The sequence below is a fragment of the Pantherophis guttatus genome, chromosome 4, assembly GCF_059756535.1.
Source record: "Pantherophis guttatus breed Tessera chromosome 4, ASM5975653v1, whole genome shotgun sequence".
Taxonomy (NCBI): Eukaryota; Metazoa; Chordata; class Lepidosauria; order Squamata; family Colubridae; genus Pantherophis; species Pantherophis guttatus.
This window is the reverse complement of record NC_142066.1, coordinates 135,479,067-135,504,341: the sequence shown is the minus strand read 5'-3', so window position 1 is coordinate 135,504,341 and position 25,275 is coordinate 135,479,067. Positions and strand designations below refer to the sequence as shown.

Genomic DNA, 25,275 nt, shown 5'->3' with positions numbered 1-25,275 from the left:
TTTCTTCTTCTTGTCCTTCTTCGGGGCGCTGGGGGAGGAAGGTGGTTTTCCGTCATCCTCTTTCCTCCCCCTCACCTCTTCGGTAAATGGCCCTTGAAGAGAGGCAAGGAGCACGGAAACGTGCCGATCTTCTCGCTAAAGGAACGGTTTTCCCCTAAACGTGGTTGAGAGATACCTTGTGAGATTCTGAGAAAATGGTGCTTCTCTTCTGGCGGCCTCGGTAGATTTCCCAGATGTTAAGAGGGCATGATGCCTTTTTAATAGAGGGGAGGGGGGGAGGGGATAATCCTTAAGAAGTGCGGAGGAGGCGTTGATTGAATTGGCATTAGCTTTTGTTATGTTAAAGACCTGGGTGAATTCCATGCAAGATAAGGGACATAGCAACTGATACCACACTTGAAGAGGGACCATCTCAGAAGATACTAATAAAAGAGAATATTTGTAGGTCAGGGTTGAAACAAAATACCTCCCCACCAGCAATCAACACCCAAATGAGCATAGATTAACTCCAAGGTTAAAACCACCAATTAAGAAGTGAACAATGTCCCAAACAAGGAACTGCCAAACAAACAGCTTAATCAAAGAATCTCCCAAGACCTCTCCCACCAACACTGACAGTGTTGGTCACTAGAATTTAAACAGAGTAAATTCCACTCCTTACAAGCACTGGTGGTGTTATTACCTAATTTGTGTAGCGAATGATCTGCAAGAAAACATCTCAAGATTTTCCTTCACTTGGGAGATTTTTATTCAGCCCTCCTTTCCTCTGAAAAGAGGCCCAGCAGCCTACAGAATTACTGCAATAGAGAAGGCTGAGTGATCTAGGTGGTCACTTAAGGTCATTCAAAAGATTTCATGATAAACCAAGGACTAGCTTGACTGCTTTGAAACCAGCATGTTAGGGATTGTACACTTTGGACTCTGTGTGCTGGTTTGAGCCAATCCAATTAACAGAAATAATACATAAAGTATCTTTTGTTCTTGTGCATGGCAATTCCTATGTTTTACGGGGTCAGCAATATCTCAAATAATCCATAGATGTTGAGAGTATCTGTGATTCAAAGAAAAAAAAAGTTTGTTTGTTTTTTTAAATTGCTTTAGGAATTATATCCTAGTCTGCATTGAAGCAAATTCTAACTGGATTCTGGAATGTTTCTCCAGTGACAGATCGGAGCCATAAGGTTTAATTATTTTTTAACAGGTCCCCCCCCCCTCCCCAAGAAAAATGGGTTGTGAAGACAAAGGAAATGGATCCTATAGAATCACAACTTTTCAGCAAATTGTCTCTTCCTGTTGTGGTGCTATTCTAACATCCGTTTTGGGTAAGATCAAATATTAGAACCATTTAAACTTCCCTAAGTCTGCTTTTATAGTATTGTCACAATGTTCAGATGAAATTCAACTGTTGTCTAGAAAGCAGAGCTTAAGTTTTTCTTCACTTAGTTAAAGTTAGCTAGTTCTGTTTTTAATCAATTAACAATCTATTTATAAACATAAAAAAGCATTTTAACATGTTGGTTGTTTGATTGTCTTAGTGACACCTCTAGATGTTGTCAAAGTTCGACTACAGGCCCAAAGCAATCCAAACCTGAAAGGTAAAACCATATCTTTATGTATTTGCAGTGTTGATGGGAGATAAAATTTGATAATTTCTTCTCAAAGGTTCACATTTATGAAATTGATATTACTCTTTAAGTCCATGTTAGAAATATTATTTGCACTTGCTGATCATTTATAAGATGAACATACATTTTATTTGATGCTGGTTATGACATTTGATACGTTTTCTTTAGAAATTGTTAAGACATCTTTTTTAATTTTATAAAATGAGATTATGATTACACAATTATATTTGCCTATGACACTCATGTAACATTAAGGATACTGTACGAACTTTATATATAGATAAGTATATAGTCCTCCAGTTTATGCTGCATTTCATCAACCCCTTTGCAACACTTAGGAGAAAAGATTTCTTGTTTACTTCTTTATCAGGAAAGTCTTTTTTGGATTCTGATGGTTTGACTGATCACATTTATCTTTATGAAAATGGAACTGGCAAAACCTGGAATAAGACATCTGCCCGTTTTACTGGCATGTTGGTAAGAAAAAATGCATTTTGAAGAAGAAATAAAAATTGAAATTTAATTAGATAGTTTCACGGTATTTTAAACTCGGGAGAAACACACTTCATTGCATTATGATAGTTTAAAATTAAATTTGCCTATTGCATTCACATTTTATAAGATGCTTGGTACAGCATTGTCCAATGATTGTGAATGAGAAGGTTAATATAATAGAAAGTAAGAAAATAAAAAATATGATTGATTAATTAATTCCTGTCACTTAATTTATTGTAAGCAGTAGGATATGTATACGTGATAGTTGAGATGTGTTCATATGATAATCTAGTCAATAACATTGAAGCCTATCATGTTGTGCAAACCCAAATCCACATAGTAGTTTAATTATTCAGCATGTTATATAACAGGCCAGTCTTGGTATGTTATAATCATACCTTAGGCAAGGAAATAGCTGGGTCCTTGCAGGCAATCACTTTGACTCAGCCTTAGGAAAAAAGGAGTGGCAATCCACTTTTAAAATGTGCAAGGAAACTGCATGGGCACACAAATGTAAATATAGTTATAAAGTGTTCTTAGTATCATAGATTACTGATGCACTTTTTGTCCCTTGAAATTCACAGTTCCATTCAAATAAAAGCTGATCTTGGTGGAAAGCGTTTAGCTCATTGTGGTTTATTGCGGGGGGTCTCCAATCCCAGTCTGTGGACCGGCACTGGTCTGTGACATGCCAGAAACCAGGTCATGCAAACAAGCAAAGTCCCATTTGCAGGATGCAGGCAGCAGGCAAAACCATGCCCCCTCTGGTCTGCAGAAAAACCCACTCCATGAAACTGGTCCCTGATGCCCAAAACATTAGGGGGGCTGGTTTATTACATCTTCTTAGTTCAATTTTGAATGATTTGATACGAATGTTTCTTGATTTAAGAAGGAACAAGGTTTGATTATTTTTATTTTAAAGATCAGTACATAGATATGAATATATATATTTATATAAATTAACATTTTTCTAGGTGTAATATGTTTATAGATAAATTCTTCATACTTCAAATGAGCATTTCATCAGATCAACACTGATTGGAGGGTAGAGCCGAGGATTTTGTTCAGTATCTGTATGACAAAATCACTCAGATTCGGGAAGGCCTAGACTCCGACTGGGTAGTGTCAGGGGGGATGACTGAGGCAGGTCTTGAGAATGTTATCTGGGATGAGTTTGATCCTGTGACCCCCAATGACGTGGACAGGATTCTGGGTGGACTGAACGCGACCACATGTTTATTGGACCCGTGCCCCTCCTGGTTAGTGCTGGCTTCCTGGGAGGTGACGCGAGGCTGGCTCCAGGGGATTATAAATGCTTCATTGGGTGAGGGTGACTTCCCCGCCGCCTTGAAAGAGGCGGTGGTGAGGCCTCTCCTCAAGAAGCCTTCCCTGGACCCGGCAGTGTTGGCTAATTATCGTCTGGTCTCCACCCTTCGCTTTGTGGTGAAGGTTGTTGAGAGTGTGGTTGCGCGACAGCTCCCTCAGTATCTGGATGAATCGGCTTATCTGGATCCGTTCCAGTTGGGCTTCAGGCCTGGGTACAGCACGGAAACGACATTGGTCGCGTTGGTCGATGATCTGTGGAGGGCTCGGACAGGGGTTGCTCCTCTGTCCTGGTCCTATTAGACCTCTCAGCGGCTTTCGATACCATTGACCATGGTATCATGCTGCACTGGTTGGAAGAGTTAGGGGTGGGGGGCACTGTGTTGCGGTGGTTCTCCTCCTTTCTCTCCGACCGGTAGCAGTCTGTGTTGGCAGGGGGGCAGAGGTCGACCCTGAGGCCCCTCATATGTGTGGTGCCACAAGGCTCAGTCCTCTCGCCCCTCTTGTTCAACATTTATGTAAAGCCGCTGGGCGACATCATCCGTGGTTTTGGGATGAAGTACCACCAGTACGCTGATGACACCCAGCTGTACATCTCCACCCCAGACCACCCCAACGATGCCCTTGAAGTGATGTCCCGGTGTCTGGAGGCCATGCGGATCTGGATGGGGAGAAACAGGCTGAGGCTCAACCCATCCAAGACCAAGTGGCTGTGGTTTCCGACATCCCGATATAGTCAGTTGACGCCATCACTGACTATTGAGGGTGAATTGCTGGCCCCCACGGAGAGGGCTCACAACTTGGGCGTTCTCCTGGATTCACGGCTGTCTTTAGAAGAGCATTTGACAGCCATGACCGGGCGGGTTTTTCATCAGGTTCGCCTGATTTGCCAGTTGCGTCCCTTTCTGGATCGGGATTCCTTACACACAGTCACTCATGCCCTCGTCATTTCCCGCCTGGACTATTGCAACGCTCTCTACATGGGGCTCCCCTTGAGGAGCACCCGGAGGCTCCAACTGGCGCAGAGAGTGGCCGCGCAGGTGGTTATGGGAGCGACATGGCACTCCCGTGTAACACCTCTCCTGCGCGAGCTGCACTGGCTCCCGGTGGTCTTTCGGGTGCGCTTCAAGGTTTTGGTTACCACCTTTAGAGCGCTCCATGGCTTAGGACCTGGCTACTTACGGGACTGCCTACTATCACAAATAGCCTCCCACCGGCTGCTACGCTCTCATAGAGAGGGGCTCCTCCGGGTGCCGTCGGCCAAACAGTGTCAACTGGCGGCCCCCAGGAGGAGGGCGTTCTCTGTGGGGGCACCCACTATCTGGAATGAGCTCCCCCCGGAGATACAGAGGATCCCGGATCTGCGCACTTTCCGCCACGCTCTTAAAACGTTCTTAAGACCTTCCTATTCCAGCAAGCTGGCCTGGCCTAACCTTTTTCCCCTTTTCTTTTAAATCGAAAATTTTAAATCTGTTTTTAAATTATTGGGATGTTTTAAATTTGTCTCGGGCTAAATTGTTTAATCTGGTTTTATTTCTGCTTTTAAATTTTGTATTTATGTATTTTATTTTTTGCCTGTTCACCGCCCTGAGTCCTTCGGGAGTAGGGCGATATATAAATCTAATAAAACAAACAAACAAAACAAACACTGAAAGAGATGTTCACAGAAGATCATGCAGGTCCAACTTAAATTAGCAAGCATGATGAGGGTGATCAGCCTCTCAAACAGGGACTGTTGTGGAGGGCCAAACAATAGGGTGTTGCTCAGTGGTGAAATGTAAAATTTGCTACTACTTTTCGTCGGGCCCTAAAAACACACTTATTCCATCTAGCTGGGCTGGCTTGATCCCATCCTCTCAGTTTTTAATTGAATTCGGTATTAATTGGGTTGTTTTAAACTTGGGCCAAAATTATTTAATTGTTTTTTAAATTGTTTTTAAAATTTTATATGCTATGTTTTATCTTGGCTGTACACCGCCCTGAGTCCCGCAGGAGAAGGGCGGTAGAGAAATAAAATAAAATAAATAAATAAATAAACACAGGTTCTGTGGGCGTGGCTTGGTGGGGAGGGTAATGTGACTGGGTAGGCGTGGCCAACTTTTTTTTTTTTAACTTTTAAAACCATTTTTTCTACAACCTCTTTGGCTAAAGAAGTTGTTAAAAAATGCTTTTAAAAGCCTCTGACGATCCCAGCTGAGTTGCCTGATCAGCAGAGGCTTTTTTTCTTTAAAAAAAAAAATTCTACAACCTCTTTGGCGAAGAGGTTGTAAAAAAAATGCTTTTAAAAGCCTCTGACAATCAAGCAACCCAGCTGGGATTGTCAGAGGCTTTTTTTTACTTTTAAAAGCATTTTTTCGGCAGAAGAGGTTGTAGAAAAAATGCTTTTAAAAATTAAAAAGCCTCTGATGATTGCACGGCTTAGGTGGGCAGGGCGTGTGTGTGTCAAGGATGTTTGCTACCGGTTCTCCGAACCACCCGCCGCCATCGCTACCGGATCGGGCGATACGGTCTGAACTGGGAGCATTTCACCCATGGTGTTGCTGCTCTGGGCCCTGTCCCCATGGGCCAGATAGGGACAACCAAAGGGCCAGACATTGCCTGTGGGCCCTAGAATGCCCAGGTCTATTTTCAAATGACAAAAAATTAAGTGTGTTTGTTTGGGTGTGGGTGTGTGAGTTTGGGAGTGCTCTGACACAGATGCCACACATCCACAGTATGCCAGTTTTTTTAAAAAAAAATTTTAAAACGATTAAATACATAGTGTTTGGTACATAGTTCAAGAAATCTACAACTCATCATATCACTATTTTTCCTTCTTTTAGGATGCTTTTGCAAAAATTGTTGAAAGAGAGGGTGTGAAAGCATTGTGGAGTGGATTGCCACCCTCACTGTAAGTTATAAGTTTTTTATTTTTTCTTCCTTTGATTAATCTCTCACATTAAAATCAAACCTGAATAAAAATAAATAGTTAAAATGAATCATGAAACTATCAATTCTGTTTAAGATTGATAGCAAAATTAGTAACAAAATAATTGAAAAGTAATTTTATTAATGTCTTTTCTATTACTGCCAACAGTTGCCTTAAGGTACAAAGTTAAGTAAACATAGGAATGTGTATTCTAATTAATCAAATTATGTATGTGTCCTGGGCTATATTAATTAGAGCAATTTTTATATGTTACTATATAAATCCTATTATATCCTATTCTCCTATCCCAGAAGGAGTAGTACTTGGCCTGCATTTTGAAAAAATCAAGATAGTGTTAGAAAAAATTTTTTTTGAATAGTTGAAAGTTAAAAGCAGCTACGTTTAAGAAGGGTTCAAATGGGTCAGTCTTAAAGTCCTTGACATGACACAGAAAAATGAAGAAAGTTATGATAGGAAAGGGAGGTAAAAATTGTAAAAAATAGTTCCCTTGCTCTTCCTAAAACCCTCCCCCAAAATATTTCTGCTTTGACCAGCATGAACCCAGCCTGATGAACCTTGGAAAACAGCATTTCTTCTGCCACAGAAGAAGATTAGATTAGGAAATCTAATCAATTCTAAAATAAGCAAAATAGTAGGTAGCTTAAAGGAAAAAAAAATATTCATTTGATTTCTGTGTCTACCAGTCTCAACAAGTGACTGCAGTGTGCATAAAAAACTAAAAAAAAATACTGTAACTATATATTTACAATCTACCTCCTGCCACAGTTGGAAACGGGACAAAAGCTGTCCAGATTACTAATGTCAAGTGATGGCCTCTTTGGGAAAGGGTGCACCATTATCTTCTTGAGAAATGGCAGAATGACTTTCCCCCTCAAGGAATTATTAGCCACTATCCAGATTCAATCACTAATCCCTCTTTGATAGTCTTAACCAGCTAGGGCAGACATTGACATAGCACAGAGACTGCTAAACTATCATATGCAAGAGCACAAGAGTGCTTCCTTAGAAATTTGACGAAATCAAATTTCCTCAAGATAATCTTGCAAGATTTAGCTTCATGGCCTCCGCCATTGTGCTCCTATCCTAAAGCTGAGTACAATTTAATAGAACCAGTTTCTCTGCAGAGAGGGGTGGCACCAGATAATTGAAGGCTCATCAGGGAGTGACCATGACAAGAAAGAAATTAGTATTTCCCTCAATTTCAGAGCATACTGCTACTAGTGTGACAGAAAAACCAAGTCGTGACTGCTATTATGCATCAGGCTCTGAATGTCCTGGGGCTATCATGATGACCATGAACTCTCAAACTATCTCAGACTCCATGCCCTGGGAAGACATCAACCTGCCAACATGGTTAGGCAGGGAAACTGCTAATCAGCAAATAGCTAGTACAATTACAAAAGCCCCAAATGATCTCTCTTAGTGCCGAACTCAATAAATAGGACCTTGCACCCAGCGGTCTGAGGAGCAGTGTTCTGAATGCCTCTGGAGTATCTCAGATGGCCACTACATCTCCTCTATCCTAGAGTCAGTGCCACTTATGGAACCTAGAAATGTTCTGACCCAGCCTTCGCAAGCAACAAGTAAAACACACCCCTTTTTAAAAAAAACGGGTAGGAACAGTCTTTATTCACGTTAGATAGACAAAATCATAAATAATTAGTCACAAATGAAAGTCTTTTCTCTTTATGAAATGGCACGAACAGTCTCTGTTCACATGAGAACTCAAGATAAAAAGTCCTTCAATGATTAAGCCAAGCAGAAAGAGTCCCTGTTCACACTGACTGAGGCAAATGCACTATCTATTGTTTCCCAGCAGGGAGACTTAGTTGGCACCTCATATACAGAGCAATTAGTCCCAACAAATCTGGTTCTGGCAAAAAAATCCAATTTGATTGATGTACACTGAAAAACAAACAGTTGTCTGTGACCACTCCCAAACCCCTACTATTTATTTCCCAGCCAGGGTTGGGTGGCTAGTGTCTGTGACTTCTTTTCCCTGAGATCCGGCTTATTGCCTTCCATTGCTGTCTTCTCCTGTCCTCTCCTCTCTACACATATGCGCATCTAGGATGGGCCCCATCTGTTCCTCCGCCTCATTCAGCTTAGGTCCCAAAGACAGCTGCTTCTCTACTTGGGGCGGGCAGAAGGCCCTGTCTGCATCTTTTTCTGCTTCTGCTTCCTCATCAGAGGCTTCCAAAGGCTTCGAAGCTGGCCCAGGTTTCCCCTCCTCCTCCTTGTCTGACTGCTGCTAGCTCTGCTAGCAGCCTGCAGGCCACAACAAGAAGGCAGAAAGAGGAATCTCCCCTCATGTCCCAGATAAATCTCAGTAATATGTGCCATGTCAACCTTTTTATTTACAATAAAAGTTCAATAAAAATTTGTAACAAATTGATTTAGCATTTAGCAGCAGCAGCTGACAAAGCAGGGCCTTGAAATTCTGCCATCCAGGAGCATTCTCCATGGGCCGGCCGGCCCGTATCTACCCTAATAGTTCTTTCTGCCCCTTATTATTGGAATGTTGCAACTTTCCCTCATTCCTTCGGAGCTTTCCCCCTTCTTCTCTCCATAAAAGTCCATGTTTAGGCCCATATCCTCCACCTCATACACACAATCTACAATTAACCAATACAGATACTTGAGGTGTTTCTGAAGAGTACAGCATCCAGTCCCTTCAGTTAATTAGGTACCACTTAATATCATCTTCTTTCTACCAACCATAATATACCATCATTCAGTCTCCTCTCACCAGATCACTTTTTATCTCCACCACATGCTTGGACCCCCTTCACCCCCGCCCTCCAGCCACAGCCAATTGACAGCGAGCCTTTAGACTCAGCTGAGCCCCAGTCCTCCACCTATGCCTCCCCCCTCATGAGTATTTCAGAGAGGGATCATTATACTCCAGTGATTTGCCCTAAGGGACAAGCAGCCACGCCTCCCAGCAGGTGGCTGGAGAATGGAAGTGAAGGGGTTGGCAGTATGTGGCAGATGCAAAAAGTCCTAGACCCCACCAGATTGGTTAGGGCTAGATTTCACAATCCCAAATGATTCAATTCCCCCACCCCCATCCCAGCTTTTAACTATGAGAAAGGTGAGCAAAAACACAACCACAACCTAAACTTTTCAACTTGATGACTAGTCCTATACCAATAAATTCTTTCATTCAAGTCCTCCTGAGTCCTAGTAACTATTGAATAAAGCATTTCACACGGATCATTATTCTCTACCATTAGTTCTCAGTCAGGAGAAATGCAAAATGCCTATTTGATAATGTGGAGGAAGGAACTGCAGCCACAGAGCCCAGCCAGTCCAACCCTGCTTTTGCTACAGTAAAATTCCCCACCTCCAAACTGCCATGATAAAAAATGGGTGGCTTTCACACACATTTAGGCATCATTGTGCTCCTTGCCCTGCAGGACAGTCCCTTCTGCTGCCTGATAGCAGCAGCAGCCTTCGGTGGCAGACCCTTTGCAAGTTATGTGGGATATGCTTTCTGGTTACTTTCAAAAGCACCTTCATTACTTTTTCATTATGTATATGTTAATATCTTTCGTTAATGAACATGATTCTCCTATAATGGGTAATAAAACATACAGCCATTCCTGTGCTTTGCTTATTTCCTCTCCAGAATTGGTAATAATTGTACCATTGTTTGTTCTCCATACTTTTGGGGCACAAATTGAAAAAGAAACCAAAACTGTTGGCCTTTAGAATTCTTTGCTTTAAAGTGTTTACTTGAATAACTTAATAGAGGGAAACATGCTCTCTAACATGTTTATATAAGTTGTTAAAGAGAAAACAGTGTGTCTAAATATTTTACTCAGCACAGGAAGTATCCCTGAAGGGCCCATGATCTATATGTGAATGTTAGCATCTTGACATGCAGTATAACATGTGTCTTGTTCTATGAACTATGGCCAAAGACCAACTCTAAAATGCTTATATTTTAGCTAGAAGTTTGACAATTATTTGAGTAAAACTGAAATCATTAAGAAGCTGATTAAATGCTTATATTTCAATTTTAGAGCAGTTTCAGTTCCAACTACAGTAATTTATTTTACCTGCTATGATCAACTACGTGATGCCCTCGTTTATAAATTAGGAGATAATGTCTACATTCCACTTATTGCAGGTGCCATAGCCAGATGTGAGTTTACTAATCTGTAGTTTACTGTTAATTGTTTACTGTAACAAATCTTATATTAAAAATTAACCAGTATGATGACATAGCAAATATTCATTGTGAAATAAATGAGTGTAATTAATTATTTCTCTGTTTTATGGTCAAGAAGTGTACATTCCTTATCTAAGGATATTACCTAATACATGTGTAATATTTTATGGTGTCTTAACTATGACTCAGAGTTAGGAGATACTTTTAGCACGAATAGTTCTTCTTTCCATTCTGAATTCCCCCTTCTTTACCTTATCTAAGCTAACACTGATTAAACTTAAATCTTAATGGTGAGCATGGTAAATATGTTGATGTAAGATCTGAATATAGCATACAGTATATGCAAAATTTGTCTTATTTCATGACCTAAAGCAACAGCCCCCAAGCTTTTGGGCACAAGGGACCAGTTCCATGGAGGATGGTTTTACCACAGAACAGGGGCGTGATTTCGTGCACTGCATGAATCCTGCGTGTGGATAGATGGGGCTTTGATCGCTTGTACGGCCTGTTTCCTCACAAGCTGTGGATCAGGGCCAGTCTGCGGCATCGTTGGGGACTCCCCGCCTAGAGTATTATTAACTAGCAGGACAACAGAATATGAGTAGCAGTTTTTTAAAGACCAGTTTCCATTGTACAGTCAAATTATACAGTTGTCATTGTAATATACAAGTTTTGAATTATATTTATTTGTTCAGGCATTTTCTTGTTTAAAGCACATTTCATATATAATTGGGAAGAAAGTCTCTGAAAGATGCATTCCAGTTTCCCACAATAGCTGTCATAAACCTTATTTGAAGGAGGGATTTTAATTTATTTGTAGTCCTAGGGTTACAATCCTAATTTGGACTAGAATTTCTATCACTAAAATAGTCGTTCCATCACTAAAATAGTCGTTAAGGAAAAGATCACATAACCATACTGTTTAGTGTTAGTTGAAATTTTGTTTGTAAGGCTGGGAACCTCCTGCAAAAGCTGTCTTGCACAACTGTCCCTCCTTCAACTCCCCTCCCCCATTTCTGCTCCTTTGGCCCCCTTACATTCCACTGCTTTACACTTCCCTCAAGGATCCAGGCACGTAGGCTCTGTTGGCCCTGAGCTTGTCTCCACTTCTCACTGAAGGCTGATTCTCCAGGACTCCATCCAATAGAGGAAGTTGAGGGATAAGGACTTCCTGGAGGTGAAATTCATATTCTGCAACTTGCGTTTTGGAAAGTAGCACTTCCAAAGTGAGGACAAGGGCTTCCTAGAAGTGCAGTGTGTGTTCTACAGCTCATTTGAAGCATTCCTGAAGAACTGGCCCATGGGCTTCAGTGAAGGTTGGAGACAAGCCCAGTGTCAATAGAATCTTATATGTCTGGATGCTGTGATATATGGTGGAATGTAAGGTGTCCAAAAGTGATATTTTTATGAAAATGTGATATTTTCATAATGACTAAAGTTTTCCTTAACAATTAATTAGGGATAATAGTTGGTTGTGCTGTCTAGAGCAAGTTTAATACCAACTCCAGTAGGTTATGTACAATTATACCTGACTTGTGTGTGGTATAAAATGGCTCTCAGGGTATATGTGATCCATGTTGGAGTCTATAAGCAAATGCATGAATGAACAGATTTGTTAAGGATCCCTGTGGAAGGAAGAATCTTTATTTTCATCTTCTCCCTAAAATTCTGCTATGGTAGCTCTACAAAGGAGATGCAGTGATCTGAAGCCTAGTAATCAAAGAGGGGTAAAGAAGCCTCATAGCCATGCACTGACTTTGGGGCTATAAACCTGATGAGTAAGGTACCAGGTGCAGCCCATTATGCAAAGTGAAATGAGGACAAATTGCAAGAGGAATAAAGAATAATCTATAAAATTAAAAATAAAGGGACTTAGAAAACACAAAACACTGTACGACACTGTTCCTTTGACTATGACCTCTTACTAATCGAAATCTGAAATATAGTAGTTAGCTAGTTAGGCTCAATTCATGAAGTTTTCGAGCTAAGGAGCCAGCCCTTTAATTTTATCTGCTGATAGAATTAATTTATTAAAGTATTCCTTGGGTTACAAGGGCAATTGGAACAGGATTGCCATTCCAAAGTGATGCAGATGTTATCATATTTCTTAGTGGCAATATTTCGGCAGTTCCAGTTGCCAAGGTAAATCTAAGACATGTGGCTTGTTAATTAGGAAATGGCAGATGTTCCAGGTAAGGGGCATGAAAATACTGCAGCAGGATGGGGAGCCCTGGGAGGAACAGTACAGACTGCATGTAAGTTGGGGGAAGACTTGGGAGGGTCAGCACAGGTCATGCATGTGTTGGGGAAGTCTGGGGGAGGACTGCTGCAGTATGTGTTCAAGAAGGCTGGAGCTAGATGGCACATGGGGCACATATGTAGGAAAGTCAGAAATTGGATCACATGGCAGGATTTGCATGCAGGAAGACCAGAATCTTACCAGAATGACTTACAATCTTTCTTGACAACTTTCCTATTGACTTTGCTTGTGGGAAGCCAGCAAATGACAATCGCATGACTGCAGGATACTACAACCATTGTGAATGTGAACAAGTTTCAAAGTACCTGCATCATGATTAGGTGACCATGGGGATGCTGCAATGTCTGGAACTTTGAGGACCTGTCATACTCGTTTAGCATAGTCACAATTTTGAATCATCACTGAATGAGTGGTCAGTAAGAAAGAAGGGCTACCTGTAGTTTGTAAGTTTTGTGCTTTGCTTCTGAGTATCAGAAAAGAAAAGGTGAACCATTCTTAATGCCTGAAACTAATGTTAAAGGGTCAGGTTTGGGACCATGCATCTTTTAGAGGTTTTTCAGATTGTTACTTCCTTTCTGATATTAGCAATTGGGATGCAGAACATCTTGAGAATTTGGCTTGTAAAATTAGTGTGTTTCAATCTATCCATAGTATTAAATTGTTTGTCAAATAGTATTTGTAAAAAAAATTGTGGTTATTAAAAACAAAACTGAAAACTTATTAATTCCACATATGAGAAACACAGAGGACCATGAAATTTTACATTTAGAGCATTTCATTCTCATCACAATAAATCTGGGTTAATGAAGCACTCACTGAATTTAGAATCAATCTGAACAATAAAAAATGTTGGCATCTTGAATTCTTTACATGAAAGTTGATTTAATAATTTATTAAATGTATATGATAACTGACTCCTAACAATTCTGGGATGAATTATACTGTTGGATCAATAGCTATGTTTATTATGTAGTGAAATGCTTAATGCATAAAAATAATAGATATGGGCATATATACTGAAACAAATGTCTTGCAGAAAAAAGTTTGTAAATTTTGAGCACTGTGTTTCTTTCTGTCTCAAATTTAGTATTTTCTGCTACTATAATAAGTCCAATTGAAATGATTAGAACAAGAATACAGTCTGGACGATTGACTTACACACAACTGCTTGCTCGCATCAGTACAGGTGTGACCCAAAATGGTTGGCTTTCACTGTGGAAAGGATGGGGTCCCACTATCCTTAGAGATGTGCCATTCTCAGGTATGACTTCTTTCAGAAATACATATTTTTATATGTGCTGGTTACTACAAGCTCTCTTCTACTGAGGATTTTAGGGTTCACGAGATGTAAGTTTTAAAAATACAGTTGTGTTTTACAAGTGTAAAATATATGCATATCATAGGTACATGATACATCTTTCAAATTTACTTTCCTCAGCTAATAGAATACAAATCTATTTTTATAATGTTTTAGATGGTGATTTTGGCTTTATACCAGCATTTTTTTTCTTCAGATATTAACTAAATCATCTTGCCCTTTAGTTTTTGACAGAATTCAGTGCTGGAACCATAGCTATCCCTAGCTATTATTAAAACAGAAGAGTTAAGCTTTTCAATAGTTGACAAAGGAAGAGTTTTGGACATTGATAGATGCTAATATTTCTATTATTATTTGCAATTATCTAGAATTAAAATAATGCTCAGGTGAAAAAACTCTTTTATGCTACTGTTTGTAATTGGATTCACACATCATCTTAAGTGTGGTTTTCTAAATATGCTTTATACATAAATCACAGTTGGTTACATTCACACATCATATTCAGCCAAAATTAAAATTAAATAAACTGTTTTATGCGTTAGCACAGTATCTGAACAGTATCAATGTTCATGCTTTATAGAAACTTCATCCCCAAACAGGTAAGTCATAAATAGCAATAGCAATAGTAATAGCACTTAGACTGATATCTCGCTTTGCAGTGCTTTATAGCCCTCTCTAAGCAGTTTACAGAATCAGCATATTGCCTCCAGCAATCTGGATACTCATTTTACTGACCTTGGAAGGATGTGTCATGGCCCCATCAGAGCCCAGTTCAAAAGAGGAGGAGTTGGAACCAAGGTCTTTTGATGGGGATGACACATCTCCCTTGGAATTTTTGGAAAGTCCAGGGGGTGAGGATGATGTTGTCCCAGACCCCTCAGGCATTGGGGGAAGTGGTCAACTGGATGGAGAGTTGCCTGCCCTTACAGACACGGGAGAATCAGCTTCTGACAGGCAGTGATGCTGATAGGCAGCAATCCCCTCTGATGAGGAACAGCTGTTCCCCCACTGGATCCAAGGGCACAGAGAGCAGAGCATAGGCAAACTCAGAGAAGCGCTATTTCCAGGGGTGGGTTCTAAATTTTTTTACTACCGGTTCTGTGGGCGGGGCTTATTTTGTGGGTGTGGCATGGAGGTCATGTGACTAGGTGGGCGTGGCTAGCTGGTCAGTCATTTCTGGAAGGTCCTCGCACTTACGACCAGTCCTCGCACTTACGACCCGACTCATTTGTTTGCTTTTAACACTGATCAGCTGTAGGACGGCCCTTTGAAGCCCCGCGGCAAGAGTTTAAACAGTTTTTTTCCCTCTAGTCATCAGCTGGGACTCAGGAGGCAGCAATAGATTGGGGGTGGGACCAAATAAAAGGTAAGAATAATGTGGGGGTGGGGGAGTGGGAGGGCGGGGGGGGGAGAACTGGTTTGGTGACGTTATATCGTCACCGCTACCGGCTTGGCCGAACCGGACCGAACCGGGAGGAACCCATCGCTGGCTATTTCTCCTCACAAGGAACACCTGAATGGATTGACTTAAAGAGAAGTTGTGGGGAGTTAGTCTTTGCCAGGAACAATTGTTTGTTTTGGCTTACATTCCCCTGATTTTGACTCGTGCCTTTTGCCTGGCTAGCCTTGAGGTCTGTCTTTTGCTTTGTACCTTGTCTTTGCTTTGAGGACTGCCTTTTGTCTTGACTTTGCCTCATGGACTCACTTAATTGGGTGGACTGGACTTGGGATCCTGGCCCTTGCTCTGTGACCATGCTCCTACTCTGTGGACTTTCTTTGTTCTATATAGGCTATTGTTTGGGGGACTGAGAGTGGCTGCCTTCAGGGTAATATGGGGTGGAGCCTTACCGGTCGTTAGAGGGCCATTTGTTGGAATATTTACTTAGAGCAATAAAGGACTCCCTAGAGCAGGGGTGAAATGCGCCCTATTCGGACCGGATCGGCTGATCTGGTAATGATGGCGGGTGGTAGTTCGGAGAACCGGTAGCCAAAATCCCTGGCCACCCTGCTCTTGCCCACCCAATCGCCCAGTTGCCTGCTTGCTGCTTCCTTTAAAAAATTCTTTTAAAAGGTAAAAAAAAGAGGTTCTGACGATCCCAGCTGTGGTGCGTGATCTTTTTTTTACTTTTAAAAGCATTTTTTTTTTACAAATTATTCGGCTGAATAGGTAAAAAAGGCTCTGATGATCCTAGCTGAGTCACACGATCATCAGAGTCTTTTTTTACTTTTAAAAGCATTTTTTTACAACCTATTCAGCCGAATAGGTTTTTTAAAAAATGCTTTTAAAAGTAAAAAAAAAGATTGCGTGCCACAGCTGATCACTCCCCCCACGTTGTTCTACTTATCCCATGCCTCCTTTTGGTGTGCACTGGGCACACACAGGCGCCCCTCGCATTTGGTGCATGGTGCACACTGTGCATGCGCACACATAACGCGCATGCGCAGCCAGCAAACCAGTAGTAAGCCTGTTCAGATTTACTACTTCCCTAGAGGCCTGCCTTTCCTTGACAATCTGGATCATAACAGAATGGAAGGCTAAGTCAGCCTTGAGTTGGTCAGGATCAAACTCTTGGCAGTGGAATACAGAGTTAGCCTGCAATACTGCATTACTATGCCACCACGGCACATGATCAAATAGGCAACTGATGACAGCTTTTTTATTAGATGAAAGATGATATAAGATCGATAAATAGATAAGGTATGTCAAGATACAACATATTTTTCTTTGTCAATATATAATGATTTGATCTATTTGTTCAGATCTAATCTTATATGGTATGGGTATAACCATTTGCTCAATAACAAATACTTTCAGTATCTTCAGTTCATTTGAAGGTATGATGGCATTGAATGAATAGTACTTCTGTCTGGTTATTGAAGTTATGGATATTGCAGCATCCCTGCAGCCACACGGTCAAAATTCAAATACTTGACAGCCTGCCCACATTTACATTGCAAGGTGCACTTCAACTGCCCATTACCACCTACTGTATCTCTCCCACCACCACCACCTTTGCCACTATATATACTCCTGCTGCCCCCAGCTGACCTTCATCATCTTTTTCCTCTGGTTGCTACTGAGGATGCCAGGCCCTTTGTGAGTGCAGCCAGGCTAGGGATGACTGCTGCCAGGGCAAGCGTCATACAAGCATTTAAAAGTTTCTCTTGCACTTCAAATTTCTAAAAGAACTTAGCACATAAGAAATCAATCAATTGCAATTTCAAGCTTTTTAATGTCTCACTATTTGATCCCATAGCACTCTACTGGTACAATTATGAATATTTCAAGATGAACTTATGCAAAAAATCAAGTTCACATGAGCCAACATTTTTTATCATCTTCTCATCAGGAGCAGCAGCCGGTTCTGTAAGCCACATTTCTGTTGCTAATAGTTCATATAAGAAAACATAAGCATATTAAGCACTCATAAATTTGTGAAATATTTGGTCATTTTAGTCTTATTTGAAATTAATGATGTTGATTGAACAAAATAATAAATTAAAAAAATATAATTAGATGAAGTTCTTTGAAATAGTGATCAGTAAGAAGGAACTCATCTGCTTTGGGCATACAACTAGATGATAAGCCAGATGCTCAATCAAGGGAAGTAAAAGTTGGAGATTTATACTTTTGAGCTTTGGTGCTGGAGAAAACTCTTGAAAATATCATGGATAGCCAAGAAAACATAAAATAGATCACTCCATAAAATATAGATTAAACTTCACTTAAGGTGCAAGCCACCAGGCACAAAATATACTTTGGACAAATGCTAAGACCTAGCTCTCTTAATACTGGAAAAGGTGAAAGAAAAAAGAAGATGACAAACCTCAACAAGATGGACAGGCTCTTATTACAAACACAATGGATATAGTATTGGAAGTCTAAAGGACCAGGTTGGGAACTGTTCATGTTGGAGGAAGTCTATCCGATCACCAAGAGTTGATTTGATAGCATATAATTATAACCAGAATATTATATGCATGGATAGGATAAGAGAATCAATGTAATGTCATTGAAAAGTTTAATTTTTAGGATTTTTTTTCTTAGGAAGTCAGTTATCATGTCATTTTGTAGTCTTTTCTTTCCTAGGCTAAATATTCTTAGTGCTTCCAGTCATTTTGGAAAAATTTTCTTCAAGATTTTTTACCATCCTAATTGTCTTTCAGATTGTAAATGTTCTTCCTTAAGTGTGTTGTCCAGTATTCTAGGTGTCGCCTGATCAATGCTAAATATAAATGAAGAATGGCTTCGCTCGATTTTAATATTGTACTTCTGTTGATGTAGAGTAGGATTACATTTACTTTGTTTTTGATTGCTTTTTGCAGCCTGTAATTCATAGTTGAATCATGTTGAACTTGTCCTCCACTAAAACACAGTACTTTTCCATGTACTGCTGCTTAATATCATCTCTTCCACCCCATGCTAGGAAGACTTTTGATCCTTCCAGAACTTTTATATGTAGAAAACACAACATCTTTATGTTGACTATATTTCTCATCATAATATTTTTTAACGCTGGATCCAAGTCATGTATCCATCTGTTGAAAGTGCAAGGTCTAAGACTGAGCAAAGACATTTTCAAGATTGACATGTACACTTTTGGTATGATTATTCAATATGTTTGACATCCAACTAATAGTAGCATTGTCAAGTTCACATTTTGCCATTCATTTTATTTATCAAGATTTAATCGTAGATATGTTAAATATTTTGCTGAAGCTAAACTACTATATGTGTAATGCATTCTTGATTAGCTAAACTGATCACTGACAAAAAGAAAATCTGCCCAGCTGTCTTTAGTTAGTCAAATCAATGTAGTTTAATTTAATCAATGTAGTTTAATTTAATGAAATGTTGTAAAAATAACTAGCTATTGAATTGGTTATTACATTATAAGAACCTCATCACTATTCTTTGTAAATATATGCACAAAGCAGAGATTGATTACAAAAATGTTGCTTATGTATATTATTTTTTATAAAGTCTTCTTTTAAATTAGGCTTTCGATATTTTTTATGTTTATTTTTTAAAGTTGTTATATAGTTGAAACTACTACAATACAAGTAGTAACTTTTTTGTTTTAGTGAACAGTTACAACTTGCTAAAATTTTCACATGTTTTACTCCAGCTAGATTTTCTCAGTAGGAATAAGCTCCTGATTTAGAATAAAATCAATATTTGGTATTTTATTTCAATTGTCTGTCCAGTTAGCATTTAAATGTTAAAAATTTATCACAGTACAATTAGAAAAAGGCTGAACAAATATGGTTTATTTAGAAGGATTGCCAAGAGAATGCTTCTTCTCTCTAAAAAAGAATATGCTAGCACTGCTTATGTTTGCAAAGTTGTATCTGAATAAATCACAAGACTTCTGGAACAGTGTATTTGGACAAATGAGACCAAAGTGGAGATGTTTGGCCATAACGTATAGGGCCATATTTGGTGAAAAGCAAACCCAGCATATCAGCACAAACATTGCATACCAACTCTCAAACATGGTGGTGGAGGAGTAATGATTTGGGCTTGTTTTGCAGGACCCTGGACACCTTGCAGTCCTTGAATCAACCATGAACTGTATACCAAAGTATTCAAATCTGAGGCCATCTGTCCAACAGCTAAAACTAGGCTAACATTGGGTCATGCAACAGGGCAATGATCCCAAGTACACCGGCAAATCTGCAATAGAATGGCTGGGGTGGGTAGTGGGTGGGGAAGAATCAATAACCTAGTCAAAGTCCAGACCTCAATCCGATTGAAATACTGTGGTGGGACTTTAAGAGAGCTGTGGATAAACAAATGCCCACAGAACTGAAACAGTGTTGTAAAGAACAGTGAGCCATAATTCCTCCACAACCATGAGAGACTGTTAAGTTATGCAGAAAATGATTGCTTCAAGTTATTGCTGATAATGCTGGTTCTACAAGCTATTGAATGATAAGGTGTACTTAGTTTTTCACACATGGCTTCTCCATTTTGGCTTTCTTTTTGTAAAATAAATGATGACATGGTGTAATATGTCATGTGTTGTTGTTTAACTGAAGTTGTATTTACCTATTTTTAAGAACTGCAAAGGACCAGATGATTTTTACTATGTTCTGATATGTAAAACCATAGAACTCAAAAAGGGTGTAGCTTCTTTTTTCTTTGACTGTACATATTTTTTCTTTCTTCTTCTCTTTTTCATTTTTTATATCCCTTTTTTTCTTTCTATTTTTTTGTAGTTTGTATCATTATTCTCTTCATTTATACTTCTTAATAAATTTTTTAAAATAGAAATGCATATTTTAATAATATCACGTTAATTCTGATAAACATTTAAATTCCAATATTGAAAGTTACACTATTTGCACTATTTGCATTTTGGCCATTTAACATTCAAAAGTATTTTTCCTTGCAGATTGCAGCTACATTAACTTTACCATTTGATGTAATAAAAACACATCGACAGACTGAGCTTTGGGAACTTGATATTACACATTGTAAGTTTTTTTAAGATTCAGAAGTATTCTAGTTCCGTAATGTCTTCCTATTTTAGTATATACAAAACTCTATTTGGGGCTGCAGGCTTTTATTATTGATGTGTTTATAATATCAAGAATTGAATATGTTCAATCCTAGAGTACTTGGAATCAGCAGAATAGTTGCAGACAATGTTACCTCTATAAGGAGGAAAATAATATTCAGAAAATATTAAATTATATTATACATTTTTGGACACATTTTTAAAAATCTGATGTCATATTAGAAAAGGACTTTTTCTTGTTTATAACATAGGATAGAAAGCACAATGATTTTATTACAAATACTACTGTGCAAAATTTACTTCTAAAAGTTAGTATAGTACCTTCTGACTAAAAGAAATATGATTTCTGATTATAAGGAATATACTGTATTTTTCGCTCCTTAAGATGCACCAGACCATAAGACGCACCTAGGTTTAGAGGAGGAAAACAAGACAAAAAAATATCAGGCGGAGCCTGAGAGGACTACAGATAAGTGTCCTCTCATATGCCAGCTTTGGCTATTGACTGCAGAAAAGTAACAAAAGAGGCGGGCAATGACAAAAACAGAAGAGGTGGGGTTCAGTACTGTAAAAGAACCCCGCTGCGGCGACCCGGCTGCTATTCACCAAAAGACCGGCACTGTTTCCACCCACTTTTTTGGGGGGGTGGGGAATGTATCTTATAGAGCAAAAAATATGGTAGTAAGATGCTTTTGTTTTGCAGCGTTTTTGTGTGTCATTTTAAGTGGATTTATTTTAAATCTTATGCTTGTTAAAAACCGCCTTATAGTTAAAAGAAATGTTCAGAACAGATTCTCACTGTATCCCATCTGAAAATAGTCTCTCTCAAGATTAATGTTATTATCATACAGTGGGTAAAACAAAGTTGACATTAAATCATACTAAAAAAGTGTAGAAAAATGAGATGTGTTTTCTTTTACTCAGCTCAACAGAAGAAAACTAGATCAATATTGGAAGTAATGAAGAGAATTGTGATTGAAAATGGATTTACTGGATTATTTACTGGTAAATTCTTGTTTGCTGCTGACTGTAAAATATTTTATTTTTACATATTACACATATAGCAATATCGAAGTTTTTACTACATAATCTAAGAATGCTTTACTATATTGCAGATTTCCCTATAAACTGTTTTGCCAACTTTGAAAAATAAAACTTGAAAATAAATAAAATCTTAGGAATAACTCAATAAATTAGTTTGGAAATATTTATTACCGTCTTTGATGAAAGACTGTTAGAAGGGCTATATAAGAAATGGATATATTAAGTATATTAAAAAGTAGAATAAAACAATTTTGATACATTAATATAACCATATGTTTAAAAGTCTAGTGTTGTGGTCTGCTAGCAGCCTACGGAGCTGGCAGTGGAGTTGGACAGTGAGGAGGCTGGACAGGAACATGGATCAATCCTGAAGTCTGGGGAAAGCCCAGATGAGGGCTCTGCGTTGGAGGCAGAGATGGGGCCAGGGTCATCTGGGAGTGATGCGCGGACTCCAGAGCCTCCAGAGTCAGACAACAGAGAGGCAGAGGAACAGGAGGAGCCTGTTCCTAGTGCGCCCATGCGCAGAGCTGCTAGAAGGCACGAAAAGTTAAAACAAAAGGGACGACTCAGGAGTAAGACGTGGACATAATTGGCTTAAAAGAGGAGCAAAGGCACTTTTGCAGGAAAGCAATGTTGTTAATTCTGTTCCCAGTCGGCATCTCTGTTTGAACAGAGTGTCAAAGGAGATAAAGGTTGGTGATTATTCCGAAGGAATTCTCCTGAAGGACTTTTTGCAACTAATTGGGACTCAGCTGTGAATGAAAGTAATTCACAGCTGTTGCAATAAAAGAGGTTTTTGGAACTACTCGTGTGTTTTAATGACTCAAGAAGCCTAGATCACAACATTTATATCAGCTTGAGGTGGAATCAAAGGTGACAAAAAAATAGCTTATATTCCAAGTCTTTTTTTCTTATGTGCTATCATGTGCTATTACGTGCTAAGATACTTACACAAAATATTTTCTTGTAGTTAATGGCTCAAATGAATGAATCTTGTAAAGATTGCAAATATCAGAGATTTGTCAGAGTTGCCATTATGTGTACATTTATGTTTGTGTTGGTCTAGTGGTTAAGGTATCAGGCTTAAAATAGAAGACCATGAGTTCAAGTTTCACCTAAGTTATGAAAGCCAGCTGGGTGACTTTAGGCTCTCTTACCCAACCCGTATTACAGTGTTGTTGTTGTGGGGAAAATAGGAGAAAAGTGTGCTATTTGTAAAAATAATCAATGCAGGATACAAAAAAATAAATATACCATATTTTTCAGAGTATAAGACACACCCTTTTCCCCCCTAAAAGAGGCTGAAAATTTGGGTGCGTCTTATACTCCGAATGTAGCTTTTTCGAAGCTTTTTTTCAGCCCTAACAAGGCGGTAATGAGGCGCTAGTGAGTGAAGCGATCCTCCCAGCTTTGCCTGCTCCCTCGACTCCGCTGTGCTTTAATGAGCAATCTTACTAGGCGCTAGCTGAGTGAAGCAATCTCCCTGTGCTTTGCCTGCTTTTCTCATTGCTGCTTCCTCTCAGCTGTGCCTTAGAAGCTGTTTTTTATCCCCAAGCAGAGAATAAAAAACCAGCAAGCTAATGTGCTGAAGCTGACCAGTCTAAGGACGCTAGCCAGATGAATACCTGGTAGGCAGATTTTTCGCCCTATTTTCCTCCCCAAAAACTAAGCTGTGTCCTATATTCCGGTGCGTCTTATACTCTGAAAAATACGGTAAATAAATAAAATCAAACAATAATTTGACTAACATCCCAATTATACAGAATTTATTCTCAAGCATGTTTTAATACAGATTTGAGTAACTACATTGTTAGCTTGTGTGTAGCATTAAGTTATACAGATCCATCTTAAATACTTCTTTGGGAATGTAAAAAAGCAAGCAGTGGTTTTATAGACGAGTATATTGTTTTGGAAGGTCTTTTTTCAATATCTAGTTTTTTGTGATACCTCATTTTTCAATACCTATAATTTTTCTTTCCCACAGGTATTATTCCAAGACTGACAAAAATTGCTCCTGCTTGTGCCATAATGATCAGCACATATGAATATGGGAAAACTTTCTTTCGTAGATTAAATAAAGACAAAGATATGAAGAACTATTAATGTTGTTTCTGTAAAATTGAAATGATGTCAGTACTTAGTATGCATAAAGGTCCACATAAGCTGTATTTTATTACAGTTTTTAGTCCACATATGCATCCATGCCTCTACCAACATTATGTTCAGAATTATTCCCTGTATGTTTGATATCCAAAAAAAACTCTATCATGCTTTAAACATAAAATATAATCTTGCATAAACATATGGGAGAGAAAAGATTGAAATAAGCACATGTTTCTGCAAAAGAAGTGAGTACATAAATTTTAAAGCAATTTTCAGATACATACAGTGGTACCTCAGTATTTGACTGCTCTGAAAGTTGTAGAATTTGGTACTTGATACATTTTATTCAAAAATTTTGTCTTAGTACTTGTCATTCCTTTGGTACTCAACGCACAAGCTAGAACTTGTTGATTTTAGCTGCCTTATGATTCGCTGTCCTTTCCAGCCAAAACAAAGGGTCACGTGTTATCTCTGGCCCTATGCACATCCTCTTGCAATCTTAGTTTCTGTGGTCATTTTGTGTATTTTTGTGCTTTTCTTCTAATCATGGGTCCTAAGTAAAAGAAGAGTAATAGCATTGAACAGAAAAGAAAATTGCTTCGCACCACCAATGAGCAAAAAAAGAGGAAAAGAAATAACAGACAAATATGACAGGGGCATTCACATTACTGATTTTGCTAGGGAATATAATGTGCCTAGAAGAATAAAGAAGTGTTCCCAAACACTTGAAACATTGTTGTTAATTTGGGTAAACAAAAACAAGCAGTGGGTGACATGTCAGAAGGCATGATATGTGAAAAAGTGAATCTGTCGCATGATGATCTTTTGAAAAACAAACCGGCACCAAGTGGTGAAAGTGTTGAAGTTTTTAAAGCCAGCCATGGTTGGTTTGATAATTTTGAAAAGAGGACTGCCATCCATAATGTGAGGCATGACAAGGCAGTGAGTGCTAATAAAAAGGCTGCTCAATTCACTTGTGAATTTCATACAGGCTGATGGTTTTATTCCCCATCAGTTTTTTAACTCTGATGAGACCAAACTTTTTTGGAAAAAAATGCAGAGTACAACCTACCTCACAAAAGAGGAGAAGGCATTACCAGGTCACAAAAACTACTTGATTTTTAAGACCCCACTAGCATTCCCACAAAACAAATGTGGGAATGCTAGTGGGGTCTTAAAAATCAAGCCTCTACTACTTCTATCATAGTGAAAACCTGCAAGTTTTCAAGAAGCATGTCATTAAAAAGGAAACTCCATGTGATGTGGAGAGCAAACAGCAAAGCTTGGGTCATGAGGCAATTTTTCACCAAGTGGATAAATGAAGTGTTTGGTCCTTCCGTGAAAAAATATTTACAGCCAGAACTGCTTTATGTAGTCCTGTTTGCTACATGTGTCATACAAGAGTAACAAGAGTGAAAAGAACAGGTAATATTCTATAGATTAGAAGAAAACAATTCCATGTTGATTAATACTATGT

The 25,275-nt window shown here is 39.0% G+C and overlaps 2 protein-coding genes across 3 annotated transcripts in view; one reads left to right on the top strand and one right to left on the bottom strand.

Annotated features, from left to right (window-relative positions):
• The window catches only part of DBF4 (DBF4-CDC7 kinase regulatory subunit), a 36,646-nt gene extending 36,221 nt beyond the window's left edge, over positions 1-425 (bottom strand). Inside the window, exon 1 of the mRNA XM_034402481.3 lies at positions 176-425. The gene's annotated coding sequence lies outside the window, so the exon portion shown is untranslated. The remainder of the gene's footprint in view (positions 1-175) is intronic.
• On the top strand, positions 12-23,863 carry SLC25A40 (solute carrier family 25 member 40). 2 transcript variants are annotated; one of them, XM_034402482.2, is made up of 11 exons: positions 12-220; positions 1,202-1,322; positions 1,536-1,595; positions 1,996-2,102; positions 6,266-6,333; positions 10,401-10,522; positions 13,897-14,070; positions 17,385-17,494; positions 20,526-20,607; positions 21,576-21,656; positions 23,680-23,863. In XM_034402482.2, the coding sequence occupies exons 2-11, from the start codon at positions 1,226-1,228 to the stop codon at positions 23,796-23,798; spliced, it is 1,020 nt and encodes a 339-aa protein (XP_034258373.2). In that variant the 5' UTR covers positions 12-220; positions 1,202-1,225; the 3' UTR covers positions 23,799-23,863. The 2 variants fall into 2 exon arrangements, with proteins under 2 accessions (XP_034258373.2, XP_034258375.2); XM_034402484.2 differs by lacking the exon at positions 21,576-21,656 and having other exon boundaries at positions 13-220.
• Positions 23,864-25,275: the final 1,412 nt, after the last annotated feature.